The 14,871-nt window shown below is 40.6% G+C and overlaps 1 protein-coding gene across 6 annotated transcripts in view; it reads left to right on the forward strand.

The window, feature by feature from the left end:
* kif6 (kinesin family member 6) overlaps positions 1 to 14,871 on the forward strand; it is a 122,899-nt gene that overhangs the window by 34,921 nt on the left and 73,107 nt on the right. For all 6 annotated transcript variants that reach the window (XM_088626076.1, XM_088626074.1, XM_088626075.1 and 3 more), the window contains 3 exons: positions 4,569 to 4,672; positions 7,145 to 7,250; positions 10,446 to 10,596. In XM_088626076.1, the coding sequence (XP_088482202.1) occupies positions 4,569 to 4,672; positions 7,145 to 7,250; positions 10,446 to 10,596 (361 nt within the window). The remainder of the gene's footprint in view (positions 1 to 4,568; positions 4,673 to 7,144; positions 7,251 to 10,445; positions 10,597 to 14,871) is intronic.

Genomic DNA, 14,871 nt, shown 5'->3' on the forward strand with positions numbered 1-14,871 from the left:
TATCTAATGGCAATAATCAGAGTCAGAGCTGATCTTGGAATGACACAGAGTTGGGAGCTCCAACTCAGGCTTGGGATTTTGCTTTGCTTCATCACAGAAAAGCATGTTGGCTCACTGACAACATTGAATCTGATTCCGATGACTGTTTTGGCACAACGACAATATTCAAAGTAGTATATAGTCTTCGAGAAAATCGTAGTTTTTGGCTAGATTGACAAATCAGGTTATTTTTTTCCTAAAAGAAAGTTGCATGGGGTCCAGGTTGAAGGAGACTGTGTCATGGATGATAAAGGGAAACTTTCATATAATTGAACTCTGCGATCGCGGGTCACGAGTCAGCTGTGACTGGGTGCCCCCAGACAGCTGGGCACCAGGCAGGGCAGGGTAGATGTACAGTATCTAACCATAGCTCTGTCTGTATCACAGCGATCTCCTCTGTGCTTTCAGGCCCACAGGGCTGTCCATGAGGGATGTGCCTCTCCTCTGATCGGTGCTGAGCCTCCGGTACAAGGCTGCCTTGCCAGTGACATGTTAAAAGACGAGTGTCTTGAAGGTGGGCGGGGTCCCTCGGGGTAGTCTGTCCATGCTCCCTAATTATTACACTAAAACAGGCGTGGATGGCAAACATGATTGCTGATTCTACAGGAAATTAAAAAAGGGACACAGAAGTGAACAAAGTAAAGACTGATAAGTCTTACAGTACATACACTACACTTATGATTATGAAAACAATGATTAGAACTAAACTAGAGGATCATCTCTATGACTGTATGATTGAGGGGCCAGTCCTGGACCCAGGGAGCCTTTGTGTCTTTTCAGTTGCATTACCTGAAGATCTCGAGAACTTAAATTGGTCCCATTAATGAGATGACTCAGAGCCTGTTGAATTGGAATCAAAAGCTGGACCAGGAGCTGTTTTAGGGGATAATTGACACTGATTTAGAAAAAAAAAACTAAGTTACTTAACTAACCTTTTCTTTACAAACTTCTTTGAACAAATAGTAACAACAATGAATACAGACATTGAAAAGGAAATATTATGTCTAAATATTTATAATGTGTTTGATAAAATTCTTTATAAAAATGAATTATCAAATGGCAGTCAGTAGGCATTCGGTTAATGCTTGGTTTTGGACCGAGAAGTGATAAGATAATTTTGGATTGAGGAGCCGATGGTAAACAGTTCAGATAAGCGGTGGATGGTGAGATTGGGTTGGGTGCAATTTGCGGAGTTCTACAGGGATCTGTATTATGGCCAGCGATCCTCTTAATGTATACTGTAGCACCAATCTAGATTTTGGGACAGTTGGTAAAGTAATCAACTTTATCAATTACATTTATTATAGATTGGTGCAGAGTGTTACATTCTGGTAAGTAGTAGGAAATAAAGCAGCTTGATACTCTGGCCTCCTCTCAATTGTAACCTTTCTTGTGTGTTTAATGCATGCCATTGTCTTCTGAGGTGCACATTAGCTCTATGCCTTCAGAGAAGTCCTGTAACTTTAGATATCTCTAGGATTTGACTCTTCTCATTTTCATGACTTTGAAACCACACATCTAAGCTTTATACTTTGTTTCTACATCTCTGTAGTTACAGACTTGAAATCTGTGGGCAACCTCAGAGTTGACTGGAGTGCTTTGGTTTGTGATCTCTGGAAATGGACTATTCAAGTAATTGACGAGCTCTGCAACATTCTGCACTTACTGACAATTAGAGTGTATTTCAGCAATACCATTTTAAAGCACATGTATGGTTTCATTTGAGGAGTATCAAATGTGTGAAAGTGCAGATCGAGACACAGTAGGGACACATGACACACCAGAAAGGATGTGAGCAAGGACCAGAATCTCGTCACTGAGAATGGGTCTCTTCTTTTGCCAAAGCTCTAAAGCAGGGCTCAGGGCTCTATAAACAGTGCCTTTGCTAACATCTGGGATTTTTATTTAATTGCTCTGTTTCCTTTCTGAGTGCTCAGTGTCAAGCATTAATTAGCTAACTTACTGAAAACTGTGTTACAACTCAGAGCTACCCCAGTTTAATAGATTTACTACTTGGAAATACATTAGCTAATCTGTTCACTTGATTTGTATTTTGTATAGCCCTATCACCTAAAGTGAAACCCTAGTTTATTTCAGTACTCTAGAAATACACATTTAGCACAGTGGGCCATAAAATATTCCCATGGAAAGTGGAGCCATACAGTGTTCAGCTCACCCTTGCTGCCTAACCCTGTTTAACCGCTGGTGTTTAGCATCTCAGTGTCTTGTGTGTTCAAGAGTGTTTGCAGAGTTCTGTCTCCTGTGCTTGAATTTCAGCACCTCTGTCTGAAGCTTGAATATACTGAAACCCATCAGTCACTGTGATGGATGGGTAGCTCCACATTATGTCACAGCAGGTGACTGGTCATTCGACTCAACACCTTTTTTTCTCTAAAGGCTTCACTTGAAGTCTGTTTAGACTAAAGAAAATAAGCTTGAAGCCAAGCTTAGACTATAAAAAAATCAGGCAAAGGGAAAGTGCTAAGTGGGCGAACTGTACTTTGATGCTTTATGCCACTGTGTCTGCCTACATGTGTGTAAAAATCTCCAGAAATCAGATCCTTAGGAGTCTGCTGAGTGATTGAAGGCAGAACTGTGCTCAGTCCCCAGCTGTTGCTTTTGACCTTGAATGTTTCATTGAACGGCTTGGTTGCTTTACACAGCTGTCACATTTTAATTATCACTGTAGCTATATATTCACCCTGGCTCCAGCAGTTTGAGTATTTGTGTGCCAGGTATACACAAATATGAAACAATATGTGTATTGTTGGCTCTCTGAAGTGGGCAAAAATAAGGAAATTTATACAGTCAGCTTATCCACCCATCCATTTAAAGTCAGAAAGCCCACTCCTTTTAGGTTTTCTGATAACCCTGGAGCTCATCCCAGAAGCATAGGGAATGAGGTGGACGGGGCACCAGTCCATCGCAGAGAATCAGCGTTTATGTTCTGGCTTCTGTGAGAGTCCTTTAATGTGCACAGAAATTCTTTCCCATCGGTATAAGTAAATCTAATGAAAGAAGTCTGACCAGAGCTGCCGTTGTTGTTTCAGCTGAGGACTGAGGTTCCCACCTCTGCAGCGACAGCGTGTGTTGGGAAGTGTGAGCTGGAACGAGAGTCTTGATGAGTCTGCTGCCATAGTTGTTGTTTTTTTTCCTAAAATTGGTGATAGCCCAACCTAGCTCTCTTCCAGGAACTCCAGCCCACCACAGAAACCTTAATCGCTGTATAAAATAATTACATCCTTTTCAAAGCAACTGCTGATGAAGGGATTTCAGATAGGGAGTCCTGTTGCTGGGTGGAAGGATGTCTCAGAATGGTGAGAAGTTTGGAATTTTTATTTGAAGTAAGGCAATGCCACTGATACAGTGACAGCCTCTTATTACACTGCCAGAACTTAACCAAATGCATGTCAACCCAAGATGCATTTTTGTCTCAGTTGTCAAAAAACATTTTTTTCTTCAGCGTGATGCCAAACCAGCTTTTGCCAGTATTTTTCCTTTTGATCCTCCCAGTTTTCTTAATAACATCGGATGTTCTTTAAAACCCCCTTTATATGTTTAGGGATAGCATTGCCATAACCACGTAATCTTAGCACTTTGTTAAAGCTGATGTTGTATTTAATGAACAGAGGCAAGGGACAGGCTGTGTTACTGGAGAAAAGCACTTCTATTGTTTCAGATCTGGGCAATAGAAACTGAGCAGTCTTCAAGGTGTGGTGGGCAGTTGGCTTCTGATGGGGCCATTGTATTGCTTTTATACCAGAATTTCTTCATTGTAGTGTAGTGGGTAAGACGTTGGACTTAAAGAATGACTGACAGATTGTGGTCTTTGATCACTTCAAACCTAGAAACCAGGAGCAGCTTTGGCCCAATGAACCTTTGTGTGAGGCTGGAATGGAGTTATCTACCTGTCTGTTTCTCCATTGAACTGTATTATTGCTGTTTAGGATATTGCTGTTTCTTAAATGTAGCCATAACAGACCACCTTACAGATCTTGCAAAGCCACAGTTTTTCATGGGGTTTCCAGTAGATCCTTCTCAGTCTGACTTTCCTCTGCCAACTCTTTCAAGACGAAAGCTGTGTAGGTGGCCTTTGTTTGTAGACCACCAAGAAATGTGACTTGACACCCACTGAAAGTGGTTGCAGCATGGCAGAGGGTCTGCCATTTGGTGAGACCGTAATCCAAGGACGGATGTCAGAACTTAGAATGCAGACAGAGAAAGCAGTATTTAACTGAGATTGACTGACTTTTGGAAGCACAGCCAGAGGAAAGAGGGTTCTACCCCTGTGGTTTGTATAAGTGAAGCTTCAAGAAATGGATTTTTAAATGCAGTCATACATTTCCGGCATTCATTGTTGATCTACTGATGGCAGAGGTAACCTGACAGGCTTTCCAGAAATAGAGAGAACCGACAGCCAAGGAAGGGGACACTAGGGAATGGGAAGGAAGGGAGAATTTAGGACTAGATGACAAGAAGGGAGAAGATGCACAAAAGGGAAAGCAGGCTGACTGGGGCTATGCTTGCAGATGATCCTGCGGTTGAAGAAGGAGATCCAGTCGCTGAGAGAGGAGCTGGCCATGGTGACCGGAGAGCAGAGGACTGACCAGCTGACTGAGGATGACTTTCACATGTAATTGTTTTTTTTCTTGGAAAACAGCTTACATCAAGCTTCCACACAGTGACAGTCTCTTTTCTCCACAGCCAAAGGTTATTCCTGGCAATACGTTTTAAATAAAAACACACAGAAGAGGCACTATCTGTCATAATGCTATATATATGAAATAAGAAATGATAGAAGTTCACAAACCACATGACATCATTTTCACTCCTTGGTAAATTATAATAAATATTGCTAATGCAGTTACAGTAGCATTCTGTCAAGTGTCTATTATAGGTATTTTACAGTAATTACTAACAAACAGAAAAAAACACACACAGATTTAAATGGCTTCTTTTTTTAAATCCTACTAAAGTCATACAATCCCTCCATAATTTGTGCTTCTCTGATGGGATTTGCCCGGATCTTTTTCTTCCACCGTCTTTTTAAAATCCATGCGCTCCACGTATGTTGGCTTCAAAACTGGACAAAATGAAAATGGGATTACTCAGATGGGACCTGGCAAGAGGAGCTAAATGTTTGCTCAGATGCGGATTTGCTGATTTTCCTGTGTTTTACCTTTTGTGGTTTTCCGGAATCAAGAGAATTGCTCTTTTAATGAAAGCAACCTCCAGGTGATTAGGAGAAATGAATAGAACCATAAAACACTGTGAGGGAAAAATTGCTTTCCTCTCCTGTCAGGTGAAGCAGATTCTTTTGTTTCTTCTTAAGCAGCTCTTCCTAAAATCTAAGCCTTAAGTCCCTTAATCAGGACCATTCTGAAGTACTTCCAGAAGACTGGACAGGCAAATGATTGCTGCATACACATACTCCTTTCCTTCATATCTGCAGACCAACAGTGCAAGCCTCCATGAGTAGAGATGTCCCTGGTCTTTTGTAACAGGTTACTGCAAGACTGCTCTTGTTCCTGGACCAGTCTAGCCAACCTATCTTTATAGTTTCCAGCAATATGACTGATGTTATACTGTGCAATGGAATCAATGATAGGATTGATCCTTGTTTGATATCAATGTGCTGCAGTATTGTGAATATAGAACCTCAAGAGAGATTCCCATGGTCTATAATGCAGACCTGTGTAGCACGGCTGTAGTTCTCATCTTCTTCTAGAGAGTGCTAACAATTTAATATCTCAACACATTTTTGTTTCGCTCATTTTTTTATGACCTGATGATATTATTCTTTGTATAATAATTTAATAGCCTTCTGCAGCCAGAAAGACTCCTTCCTGTCAGTTATATCCCCCCTGTCGCTGCTTCACTTGGACCTTGGTATGACACCACGCGCTCTCTTGCTGGCAGTGTGTAGTGGTCCGGATATCGGAATATCGCTCTTCCCTGTTCTGCGAACAAACTACACCCTCAGTGACACAGACTGCCTTGTTAAAGAGGACGGCAGAGCAGAGTTGTGACTGAAGTTGTGAAAGATGAGTTTAGAAAACAAGCATGCCTTTTGCCCAGCGTGCATGGGTATAGAGTGCTCTCGTTTCCTTGTCTCACAAGTAAGAGAAGAGCATCCTTTTCGATTCCTCCTGGTAGAGGATCTGCGTGAGCGCCATCAATCAGGACCTGACTTAGGAAAGAAGTGCTCAGCTGAGCCAGCTCTGCTTCTTGATTCCCCATCACAGCCCTCCCACTCACTGGACCGGGGTGAGCTTGGCAAACCAGCTTGCTGATCACTTTACCTGTCTGCCCCGGCTTTCAGCACAGCTCTTCTCTTCAACTGCCAAATTCATTATCCTCTTTTTTTGTCACACTTACATGAGGGAAATGCTCGCGTTGTTTAAGACCGGAAAGTTGTTTAAAACAGAAAAAAGGTTAGTACTCTTTTTCAAATACAAAACGAATGATGTGTTATGGAGGTTAAATAAGAATGAATATTTATTTTACTCTTTTTCAAGCAATAATGGGAAAATAAAAAGTCAGTTAAATTGGGGAATCAGTGCTCTGTTATTAATTGAAAGTGAATAAATAGTGGCAGGCTTGCTAAGCTCAATACATATGTTTCCTAAAAGTAAAAACAGTAGAATAATTGTATGTCTTTTAAACAAAATTATTTTGTTTTGTTTTTTTACAAAATACTGAACCGAGTAAACCGAATTAAAACATGACTTCACTTGGCCTCAGAAATTTGACTGTTAGAGTAATAATTCCAGTGATTAAGAACAAAGATAAAAAACTGTGCCATAAACTATTAAGGATTCTATTAAGTGCTTAAGTATTCTCTAGACTCCTGCTGTATTAAAACAAGTGTTTTCAAGCATCACAGAATTATTCTGTTTTCCTAATGCTCTGCCATATCTGTGGTAAAAGTGTCAGGCTTTTGTATAAGGCTCTGTATGTTTGTTGTACTTCACGCTGTATACAGTATACTTCAATGGCAGCATTTAGTGAGTGCGCAGATAAATATGTACATTACCTGCAGACAGATGGTTCTTTTAGCCAGTGGCCTGGGTGACTCTGTGCTGGTGTCTCTGTTGTTCCCCAGGCTGCAGGAGAAGGTTGCGGTCTTCCTGCAAGACTCTGACCCTGAGGCTGCTCTGGATCTGGGTCCTGACCTGCGCAAGATCCAGCACTGCTTCAGACTGCTCAAGGTGAAGGCTCTGTTTTTAATTCACTAGTTCCTCAAAAGATTGTCTGTGATAAAGGCATGCAATACCAGTAAGTGCTGCGTAATCCCCTGTCAATTGTAGCCATAAATCAATTTGAAGGAGTTGTTTCCTGTGGACACTATCCTTGATTAGTTATATTTAGTCCCAATGGTGATACATCTACAAACCAAAATCTTGACTCCTTTTTGCGTCTTTGGTTATGCCAAAAGCCTCTTTTATTAGGTCATTTGAAAATATTCATCATACTCATTGAATGACAACCAGAATATTGTTTTGTATTAGATGGACACCTCATATGTTTGGACTCATGTCATGAAAGAGAAAATGAAATATTTTTCTCTACCTGAAAATATTAAACATGACGAGTGAGGGAAGGACATGATCAAGGTTGTTAAGCATCAGAATGCAGAATGTTTTCTCAAATGGAAAGAAATAATGGAAAAAAAATCAGTTATTGTTTTGGTAATCCCGTATTTGTCTGAAGTCTATCTACTGAAGTAAGAAGTGTAAAGTTTTATTTCAGATGGGTCGTCCTTTTCTTCCTTGGGAGCTCATCTGAGTTACGTCTAGGTTTAAGCCCCTGTCCTGTGAGTGCTGCGAGTTCAGCAGTTTCCAGTTGGTGTGAAAGTGTTCCATGTTAATGTTCTATTCTGAAGGTCAGCACAGATCTCCTGAATGCGGCAGCAGGGCATGCCCTCAGCTCTTAGCAGAGGAAAGACTGCCCCCTACTGACTACAGAACTGAAGTGCACAATTAATTTCTCATTGAGGTCACATGGTGAGCCTCTGGAAGCTTTCTTCTCAAAACATTTACTGGATGAGAGTCAAAGCTTTATTTTTCCAAGGCAGAATATGCTTCCACATTTTCTGAAAGTGGCATGAAAACTAAGGATGGAATATTTTTTCCCAGTTAATTATAGCTTGGAAACAAAAAAGCCAGAGTTTTTGTGAAATTTGAAAATGTGGAGTGAATTTTGCACTGGAGTAAAAAAGTCTGTGAACGTCATTCTGTTAGATTTGGGCGCTGATGATGTGGTAGATGGCATGTATTGACAGAAAGGGCTGTGCCTCTCATGGTGGTATCTCTGAAAAGAGAAAGCTCGCTGAGGGACTGCTGGGCTAAGACCAGAAAACAACAGTACTGCTGATCCCAGGAACTGGCCCAGACAGAGCTAAAAGTTTGGAAGCAGGAAAAAAAAATTATAGATTGACTGAGAGTAGGTGCGTGTTTGTGTCTGTGTGTGTCCTCTGATGGACTGGTGTCCAGTCCAGGGTGTATCCTGCATTGCGCCCGTTGGTTGTTGGGATAGGTTCCAGCTCCCACTGCCCTGTACTGGATAAAGTGGTTAGAAAAAAGATGGATGAACTGAGAGTAGGTCATTTTCCCTTGTCCTACAAAATACATGAATTTTCCTGGACAGAAAACAGCCATAGCTTCTGAGCTGCAGCTACACTTTTAAGATAACTTTTTGTATAGCATGTTTATACAGTGAAGATAGTTTTCTGTTTAGAGAAACTAGAGTTTTTGGTAAGCCAGGGGGATTTTTTTTATTACTTGTATTGCTCTGACATGTAGTTTACATAAACACTTAACACAAGGCCACGGTCTCCAAGCACAATCCAAATGCATCATACTCTTAACGGGCGATTGTTATTCACTGGCACTTAATTCAAAGGAACACACTGTCAGCCCAGAAGGACGACATGTTCTGAAACACATAAATGAATTATAGTATTTGAACTAAACCCAATTAGGTTGAATGCATGTTTGGAAGCAAAGTGTTTACACTATACTTTGAGCAATTGTGATTTTTCAAGATGGTCAGTTTTAGAAGGTTTGAGTATATAATCTGTTTTAAGGGATTTTGACTCTATAACATGGCTTACAAGTGGTCCTCTGATTCAGATGTCCACAGTGCAGTGTAGAGTCAGGTCTGAGGACAGGCAGGGCTCTGCTTCTGCCCCTTGTCCCCTTACCCCTTGACAGAGGTCTCCTGGGAACACAGACGGGAGCTGTTCTGAGTCTGTTTATCTCTCTTCAAATTTGTTATAGTTCTGTGGCCAGGCCTTCTCCCTGCACGTTTACATTCCTCTACCCTGCGTATATGCTGGATTCAGACGTCTTGCATGATTTAGGATTTTTTTGTTGTTGTTTTTCATTTGTTATTCCAAATGAACAGTTCATGTTTATTATCTGGCTCCAGGTCACAGTAATCTGCTCTTTTGCTTGTACATGGGTATCAGATCACCACACTAGCTAACCCTGCGCGTTGTGCAGTTCAGACACCTATCATACTCTGCGCCCCACCCACGTTCCTAGGCAGGTTGCTCCACCTCTTCGGGTGTCCATTTCTTAAAGCCAGAAATAACCTTTGATGCTGCTTCTTTCTGAAGGTAAAGTTGTTTCAGGTTTCCTCCTTTGTATTTACTAGACAGTGGTGAAGTAGATTTATTGATTAATGAATCCATATTTTCCCTCCAGAAACAATTCAGTGATGCAAAATCATTTAAGCAGTTATTCAAAGTCATTAGTAGTATAATTTCTCTGCTCAGTATGGAATCAACGTATTTCTAAATTGAAGTGTTGCAAATATTTTCCCATGGCTGAGTGAGTTTTTTTTCTCATCCAAAAGCCCAAAGGGGGTATTCAGTGTCTCTTGTCGGCACCTACAAAGTCCAGACAAGTACCCTATATGACCACCTGGGGAGAACTTGAAATGTAATATGTCTTACTAACATGGCTATTGTGACAGGATCTCTGACGTTGGCATCTTTATCCCAGAATTTATTTGGTTAAGGCATTGTAGTCAACTCAGTGATAAACTACTCATGTGCTTTGTACGCTTCAACATGTAACCTTGTTTGATCAATGAGAACTGTTCACTTCTGATTCGGAGGAATCCATGCGTTTATAGTGAAGGACTGAATATATGGATGCACAGTACACTGCATTCCATCTCTCCTCAGCTCTGCATTTCACTAGGAGGATCATCGTGCGTCAATTTTACTCTTGCAGGAGGAGGTCATTGACTTCATCAAAGGCTGGAGTGGATACCTGATCGAGAGAATCGCAACCTGGGTTCCCATGATCCAGCCAAAAATACTCTAAATATGGGTTATTTCTCATACAGATGATGTAGACTGGCACCCCATGTAATCTACTGACTATCTTCCCTAGGGGATGGTGACAGAGCAGCAGTGTAATCAGGGCAGAGGAGATGAGCACCCTTCTTCCCTGCACCAGGCTGACCAGAAGGACCAGGATTGTCCCACTCCTATGGAGATGAAGAGACTGAGAGAACTGCTGCAGCAGAGGGACAATGAGATCAGTATCCTTTATGACTGTGTGAAATTCCAAGCCCAGCGGAGCATGCTTTTCTTCAGGTCATTACTACATCTAGTGGAGGAAAAAAGGATGCAACACTTTACCACAGAAACAGCTGGAAATCTGGGTATGCTGATCGGTGACATAAATTTAAAAGATGATCGATGAGTCAGTTGACAGAAGCTATGAGATTTTGAGATTGTTTGGACTGATTCAGAGTTTGACTGCCTAAAAAGCTGCTCAGAATTTCTTTCACATTAGCCTATAGATATGCTCTTGGATACCCTCAGAGATGTAACGTTGTTACACCACAAGTATTTTATCTTTAGATTTCTTGTAATGGCTTTAACTGTGGGGGAGGGGGAAGGGGAAGGGTTGGAAAACAAAAAACAAAGAACGGGTACTGTAGGTCTGCATTTTCCTATATTTAGCCATCGTATAGTATTGTCATCAGTAAACATTAGTATTAATTGGAGGCTCATTTTTTACATTCTGTAATTCAGAATACTTTGCCAAGGGCTGTCCTTGTGAATGCTTTCTGAAACACAGAACTGTATGTACGAGACTTGCTTGCAAGAGGTAAAGAAACATCGTCTCTCTATCTTACAGGTGCAGTGTGGTGAAGACCTATGATTCTCACCTCACCAAAGTACATGCTAGAGCATCCCGTGTGTGTCTCAGAGTGTTTTACATACAGTAGATCAATTAGAACTCAACATAAAACATGATTTTTAAAACTGAAAACAGGAGGGGCTTTTTACACAAAGAGCAGCAACAGTGTGGAACAAGCTACCTAGCCATGTTTTGAAGCTGATACCCTGGCTTCTTTCAGGAAACTGCTGGATAAGATCTTGGGATTAATCAGGTACTAACTACCAAATAGACCAGATGGACTGAATGGCAACTGAATGGTATCTGTTCTTATGTTAATATGACAATAAATACCCAATTAAAGGCCTGATCAAACAAATCTGTGTTTTTTAACCTGGTTTTAAATGGGTCTAGCCCAGAAGTGCCCCCCTAATGACTCTAACTAGAGTGCTGGGAGATGTTTTAAAGGAGAGCTACAGTGCCATGTCAAGTCAGCTTCAGACAATCACATTGTTGGATTCAGGACATGAATGGCTGTATGAGTTCAAAGAGATACAGTAGGAAGATGTCCATGTAAGGCCTTGCAAGGAGCCCCTGGTGATGAGGCAGGATCGGGGTGATATGGTAAGGGATTTGTTTCGTGGCTGGTGGTCTCGGCACAACGGACGAGGATGATTAACTCCGGGTGTCTCGAGCCTAACCAGCCTCACACTCCCCGTAAACTCCCTAGCCCTGACTCAGCACCCTGCTATGCCGACATTTCAGAACTGCAGTTTAGTTAAGTAGACGCTATTAATAATAATAATCACCACTGGGGTCTTGTGGAAAACAAAAGGCAGAGACAGTGTGTGCTGCAGTTTGCCTAGTCTATCCTGAAGCTTAATTGTTTCTCATGCGACCTTACTATAATCTAACCATATTTAAAGATCTCAGCTGTAATGCTTCTCATTAGTGTAGCTTTTGCCGTGACTGAGGTAAATCCCCCTTGTTCCCCACAGAGCCCTACCCTCTATAAACCCACGGAAGTGCCAGCTTTTCTTTCTCATTTAGGGCCATGTAGAAACTGCCCCAAGGACTCCTTCCACCTGGAACCTGTTAAATTAGGGAATCCTCCCCTCTTGGGGCCTTTAACACTGAGGGGAGTTCATTCTTTATCACTGTGAAACAGTGAGGCACTACAGTATTAGTGCTGATATTGCCTGTCATCTTTCCAACACCCAGTTTGCTTCATCACGTCAGGACAGTTTGGCTTGATCGTTTTCAGATACTGAACTAGGAACATGAACCACTTTCATTTTGTCTCTTGGTATTGCAGTTGTAGACAGTTATGGGCTCCCTTGGTGTCACTCTTTCTTCCCTGTAAGCTGTACTTCAGCCAGACTTCTGTAGAGATGCCGAAATTAGCATTTAAACTCTGTGTCTTAAATATTATGCTCAATTAGAAATTGTAACTGCAATTGTCCTACAACTGCAATGTTTATTAATTTAACCAAATTAATTAATCATATTTGCTCACTGATGGAAACCTACTAATACCATGTGGCAGTGTAAAACTGAATCATAATGCACTGAGCCACGCTAGGATACTCAGGGTGAAGCAATGCGCCCTCATAAATCAGACCTGACATCTGCTAAGAAACAGCCGTGACGCCACAGCAGAAGACAGTCCGAGGTAGCCAGGCCAGACTAGTGGACTGGCTGCACCGCTGTGGTTAGCTCGGCAACTTGGCAACTTTTAAGTCTGAAAGTTTTCAGTTCCTTTTATGGTGAGTGGATTTGTCCTACTCCAGAAAAAATTAATAGAATCCTGAAATGTATATACGGTATATTTAATGGTTGGCTCCGGTCCAATTTCCAATGTTCCAGTGTGGAGCAGAATATTTTGCCCCTTTATTAAAATTGAACAGATTGTAAGGAAGGTTAAGAGTTTTGTGCTTGACTGATACTTAAAAACCAAAAGACAGGACTAACAGCTGGCTTGAAGCAAATTCCACAAGTAGTTGATCAAGATCCAGCAACTGAACAATAAGACCTAAAATGAAGCAAGTCTTTTCTTCATTTCTTCATCTTAGAATGAGACAGAAGCAATAGTCTGCAACTTGTAATAGAGGATAAGGCATGACAAACAGGTTTAATTTTTTATTAATTAAACAAAGATTTGATCCATATGGTATGTACGCTAGCGAGAGTAACTTTATAGCTATGCCTTTTCTGAATCATATATAATATATATAGTAGATAATATCTACTCTGTCTACTGTATCTACTAATTTTCTCCATTGTGCAATAATCCTAATCTAATGTTGTGTATGAGAACTAATGCTGTTATTAATTTATAACAGTGATCTAGATTCTGGTATAGTTAATAAACTAGTTACATTTGCAGGTTATACCTACAGTATATAGAAGGAGTAGTATACTACTAACAGTATAGAATATATAATGTATAACAGTATAGAAATTAGAATTAAAAATGATCTAAATACTTTTAAATGTAATTTGTAGTCAAACACCTAGCAGATTGACATATAATAAAGATAAGTGTGGAATATTACAGGCAGGTAGCAAAATTATATACTATAAATATACATTGATGAATGGTGAGCTTGAATCAGTCCAGTGGGCTTTGTCAGAATCAAAAGCACAAACCAGAGAAAAGTGGAACTACATTAAAGCGCTTTTAAAACTTGAACAAGGGGCACTTCATTACACAAAGAAGTGTGGGAGTCTTGAACAAGCTGCCTAGCTATGTGCTTGAAACTAAAAGTGTAGAGAAGTAACTGAATGAGATAAGCAGCTCACTTTGCTGGTCATTACCAAAATGCGATAAACTGCCTTTATGTTCTTATCTACTTCGGCAACAAAATGTCATAGCTTATTCTAACAAAAAGTAATAAGCTCTCGGATATTAATAAAGATTAGTTTAAAAATGCTCCAAAGCAGCATTAGAAGAGCAAAATAGTTGAAAATGTACATTGTTTATGGAACCTCTCTGTTGACCCCAGTGAGATGAGAATGGTGTTCAGGAGTATTCAAGAAACAAGCAGTAAAAATAAATAAACTTGGGGAGTTTTGAGAAAGCAAAAGTCTTTTTTCTGGTTTTGCTTAGACATAATCTTCCCTCAGCATAAGAATGAGAGTTTCGCACCCTCTGATCACAGTGGATATACTTTATATTGGTGTGTGTGTAAAGATAATAAAAATATCAAAATAAAACTATTTTTCACCGTGGAGGGGTTATCTGTGTTGTGCGCAGTTTCCCCCATAGTTCAGTAAATGACCAGTTATGTTTCAGGATATAGGTCACTTTGGAACTGCAAAATTTCACTTAAGATTGAGATTTTGTTTTCCAGCAGTTTTAGGCCACATCATGTGCCAAAGACGAAGAAATGTAATCTGCCACTGTTGTTAGCATTTAGGATAATATTTATTGTAGTGTGGTCAGAAGCCTTAAAATACAACCCGACAGCAGGAAGAAATAACAGCAGTGCAGATTCTTAAAGACTGGCACCAGGTCATCCTTATGGAGTACAGGAAAGGAGAGCTGTGCGCCCTCGCCACAAGCCATTGAATTGGCACTCTGATTGTTGGCTGGCCTGTCGCACACCCTTTTGTGGTGTTTTTTATTAAATTAAGCTAAAAACTGACTGCTAAGCACAGTCTTCTCTTTGCTGTCACTGATAATTCT

This window comes from Lepisosteus platostomus, chromosome 3 (genome assembly GCF_059453375.1).
Source record: "Lepisosteus platostomus isolate fLepPlt1 chromosome 3, fLepPlt1.hap1, whole genome shotgun sequence".
In the NCBI taxonomy this organism is placed as follows: Eukaryota; Metazoa; Chordata; class Actinopteri; order Semionotiformes; family Lepisosteidae; genus Lepisosteus; species Lepisosteus platostomus.